A 4,750-nucleotide genomic window follows, 5' to 3' on the forward strand; every position below is an offset into this window, starting at 1 on the left:
GTTGTGCAAAAAGCCCATTTGATATTATCTATCCAATTTTAGGAACTTCAGATTCAAATATTGTTATATTTACAAAACTTTGGTTTTTGTAGACAATATATATGAGCTAATATTTGAAACTTCAGGTTTAAATATTATTTTATATTTATAAACCAACTGATTTTGTAAAAAAAATATTGAGATTAATTTTTGGAAACTTTAGGTTCATATATTTTCCTATATTTATAAAACTTTTGGTTTTGTAATTAGTATTTATAATATTATAATATGTATTTTGATTATATTTTAGACTTCAAGTCTATATTTTAGCACAGGTTATACAAACTTCAATTTGTAAATATCATATATTTAGTATAAAATAAAGACTTTGTTGAAACTTGGGACTTTAGGTCTATACATATATATTCTCATGATTTTACAAACTTCAGGTTGTAAATTGAATATAATTATTATAATAAAAATAAATATTCAAATAATATTCAGGATTTCTGGTCCAGATTCATGTTTTTATAAACTTCAGGTTTCAAATGAGATTCATGACTTCAAATCCAAATCTATGATTTTGTAAACTTCGAATTACAAATGATATTCAAGATTTCATATCCAAATTCATGGTATTCAAGACTTTAAGTCCAGATTCATAATTTTGTACACTTCCTGTTATAAATAATATTTAGAACTTCGGGTTCAGATTTATGACATTATGGACTTCAGGTCTAAATTCATGATTTTATAAATTTTGGGTTGCAAATATAATATAAATATAAATAAAAAATTAAATAGAAGAAAATAATAATTAAAATATCAATAGTTTGTATTTTACAAATAGAACAACATTCTAACCGAAATATCCGTATTTATAATATACAAACAAAATAATAATATAATTGAAAAATAACTAATATTAAAATATACTTAAACTAATTATGTTGATAATGTATTATAAATATAACAAAATAAATATACGAGGAAGAAGATTTGAGAAAGTTTTAAAATGGAACAAGAAAGAAATAAAAGCAAAAGCAAATGGAGAGATGTGATTCCCGGATACTCAAATTACAAAAGGGGAGGGGTATTTATATAGGAAAATGCTTCTACCAGCCTCTATGCCCATTTAATGCATTCCCACCCATTTTTCCAAATTGACTACATGTGGTGGAAAATCCACCAGGTATGTATCATTATCTTTTATTTCGAAGAGATGGTAATTGTAATCTTCCATTTTTTATGTACCGAGACCTATGCACATCTGCTATGTAATTTTACTAAGTTAACGTTTCCTCTTCCTATAAAGGAAAATTTGTAACGAGGTAGAAGGGACAATAATTCTCTTGTAATCAATGTTTTTACTTCAAGGCTATTCCAAGAGACTATTAATATAATGTAGAGTTCCGAGAAGTGAGTCGAACTACGTTAGAAATACCCAGTTCCTGACTGTTTTTAATGATTTGTCACACTCTATTGTAATATTAATTCCAATCACTCACTCATCAGTGTCATTACCAATTATCATCATTTCTTTGTGCAAGCTCTGTTTTGCATACTTCTCATTCATACATGGATTATCGCATTAACAATATCAAACTACTTTATAGATGACAAACCATTCTATTAATATAGCACCAAACAAACATCACACGATACATAAACAAACAAACCAGCAAGAGAAAGTCCAAGCTGACTCCTCCACTAAATATTCACAAAAGGGGAGGAATTTATTCCTATAACAAAGATCTTAGTGTTGTGCAACCTGATGATGACACAAACCTGATTTATTATTTATATCTAATACATATATTTTTCCCAGAGCATCATTACGCATTGGAAGAAGGTAGCAATGCTCGGAGTTCTCTGATATAATTCTTCAAATTGTGAGCTTTATATGTTCCCTCATCTGCACTAGCTGTGGTTGTCCCAATCGTTATGTTGTTGGCTCCCACTTCAACGAATGGGGAAGGTGGAACTCCAGTAATAATATCACTGGAATTCGTGATGCGCAAGAGGCGGGGTTTACCATTGACTTTTGTAAGCTGATCGAATTCTTTCTTGAATTCAACGTTTCCAACCCTGGGGCTGGCAAACACAATTGCTGTGACTAAGAATTCTTTATTTATTTGACCGGTGGAGGGCATATTAAATCCATTAGAAACTATATCAGCTGCATTCATTGTAGCAAGAGCTGCACCCAGACTATGCCCTGTCACTGTTATGCTAACTTCCTCATCTTGGTATGCAGTTACCCAGCGCCGAACTTCGTCTAAAATCTGCATGCATGGACAATAAGAGATTATCAAATATGAATTCTTCAGCAATGGACTAATATATATATATATATATATATATATATATATATATATATATGAACTATTACAGTTGTAAATATATATGACATAAAGAGTTTCTTTTTCTTCAAATTGTGTTGTTGATATACCAAAAAATTACCTGATCTCGAGCACCATCTTTTACATTTGGGGATGTTGGTTGTGTGTAGATAGAGTAAAATCCCTTGTGCACTTTAGGATGAAGGACGTTTGGGAATATTACTTCAGCACGGATTAAACGAATGACCTCAGCATTCTTGAGCCAATCCGCAACGGTGGAAGTTCCTCTCCAGCAAACCAAAATGTCTCTCCTTCCTACCACATCCTTTCCTTTATCTGTGGCCACTGCCACGTAAGCAATCCATGTTTGGTTGTCCTGGGCAATCAAATCTAATGGGAAAGGAACATCCACGTTGGCATAGATATACTTTTTCACTTCGTATAATTGGCATTTTACTGATTCGTTTTTCTCTAGACCAAGTTTATAAAACAATCCTTCTTTTTCATATGTGTGACGTCCGTACATCGGAGAGCTTTTCTCGCTATTGATTGAATCATAAATTGCTTGAACTCTATCACCATAAAGAGTTATACACTTGTTGAGATGACCGTTGAGAGGATTCAATAGACCGTCCCAGTTGTTCTCCCCACTAAGCGCCTTCCAATTCATATTTGGGCGAATGATGATTTTGTTGACCACCAGTCCACTCAGTTCGTGCTGGGTATTTTCGTGATTATACATAGAGATATTTATATTCCCAGACATATTACAATTAGTGAAAAAGTGACCAATTTTGATCTCTTTCCATTCGTTTCTTGGCAGAATACTTAAGTCTTCTGTGCGTTCAACCGGCTCTTGGTTGGGGAGGACAAACTTCAGCTTCACTGGAACATTTGTAAATCCGTGAGATGTCTCCTTCATCATTATGACAAATGTAACTTCGTATGAAGTCCCTGGAGTTAGCATTGCTGTATCGAAATCGGTCTTTTTCACATCGAGCCACCATACACTGACTAGTTCAGCCACCTCCACATTAACACAAGAACTGCCAAAACAGAAATAGTGACTAATTAGTAACCTTCTTTTCAAATAGAGGTAAGGTAAAACTATGCACACACACACACACACGTACTTATTGTCTTCCATTGAAATCCACTTCCACCTAGAACCATCATCCCAAACGATGGAGAGACCCCTTGCATACAACTCGAATGCGTTGGCACTAGTAATCCTGTTAACCCAAAATTTCTGCAGTATTGAAGTTTTTAGTATTGAAGTTGATTGCTACTAAAATCTTAATAATAACCATGAAGATGATACAGGGACTTACCACTTTCTTTTGCTTTAGAAAAACTCCATCCTGAAGCTGAGTAATCATCTCATCACGGGGTATTGTTTTCAGGTTATTGTCATCAGCATCGCTAAGAATGGAATCTAAGTTGTGAGGGAGTTCAACTTGACATGAAGCCATCTCGTTACTACTCTTCTGTTTCGCAATAGCTTTCACTGATACTCTTCAGTACCCCCACACACCTGGTATATATAGGATGAATTGGATGAACAAAGTCAGATGAATTACTGTTCTATTATTTTTGTTTTCATCTTTAGGAGACAGTGAAGCATAATTTAGCTAGTTTTCAAGTTAATAAATTATGACTTAAATGATGCAGTAAAATAGAAATCAATCAGTGAAATTAGTTAAGCTACTAGCCCCACAATTATCAGTACCATCCAGCTGCTTCTACACATTTATCATGCTATTGACTTTGAGTTTTCTAACTTTGGTATCATTATATATTTATATCTTGGAAACATTACAAAGTAAGTGGCTTTAATAGTGATTTCCAAAGACGTGGGAAATTTTATTAATTAATCAGTGCTTCACTTTCTTCTTGTCGTATCCCTATAGACGACTCCATCGGAAAGTTTGAGAAATAATATTCCACAAATAATGTTAGACATGTCAAAATTCATAGCTCAAATTATTTATCATCTTATTTTTCATTGCTATATCATTTATCAAGTAATTTATTGCTAAACTTTTGAGTCACTAAAATTGCATCGACATATGCACGCTAAGTTCACTTGAAAACAATATTTAGAATAGGGAAATTATTAAAAATGGCCAAAATACCTTCCTATTAAGCAAAAATGTCCAAAATCATTATTTTCAAACAAAAATAGACAAATTCACTATTCTCAAGCAAAAATGCCCATGACTTTTTTTAGAATGCAAAAAATACCTTTCCCTTCGTTTATATAAACCTTCTCGCTCACTAGAAAGGGTTAAATGAAATTTTATTAAAATTAGGGGGTATTTTGATATTAAACATTATAAGAGCATTATAAATTTCTTAATGAAATTTTAGGAATAGATAATTGAGGGGTCAAATGAAATGTTATTAAAATTTGGGGGGCATTTTGATAT

The 4,750-nt window shown here is 32.5% G+C and overlaps 1 protein-coding gene across 1 annotated transcript; it reads right to left on the bottom strand.

Annotated features, from left to right (window-relative positions):
- Positions 1 to 1,585: 1,585 nt before the first annotated feature.
- On the bottom strand, positions 1,586 to 3,849 carry LOC123218396 (phospholipase A1-II 6-like). The gene is made up of 4 exons (XM_044639848.1): positions 3,653 to 3,849; positions 3,455 to 3,570; positions 2,443 to 3,367; positions 1,586 to 2,264 (listed from the first exon to the last, which is right to left on the bottom strand). Exons 1-4 carry the CDS (start codon positions 3,791 to 3,793, stop codon positions 1,815 to 1,817), a joined length of 1,632 nt encoding a protein of 543 aa, XP_044495783.1. The 5' UTR covers positions 3,794 to 3,849; the 3' UTR covers positions 1,586 to 1,814.
- Between the last annotated feature and the right edge of the window lie 901 nt (positions 3,850 to 4,750).

This window comes from Mangifera indica, chromosome 6, assembly GCF_011075055.1.
Source record: "Mangifera indica cultivar Alphonso chromosome 6, CATAS_Mindica_2.1, whole genome shotgun sequence".
NCBI lineage: Eukaryota > Viridiplantae > Streptophyta > Magnoliopsida > Sapindales > Anacardiaceae > Mangifera > Mangifera indica.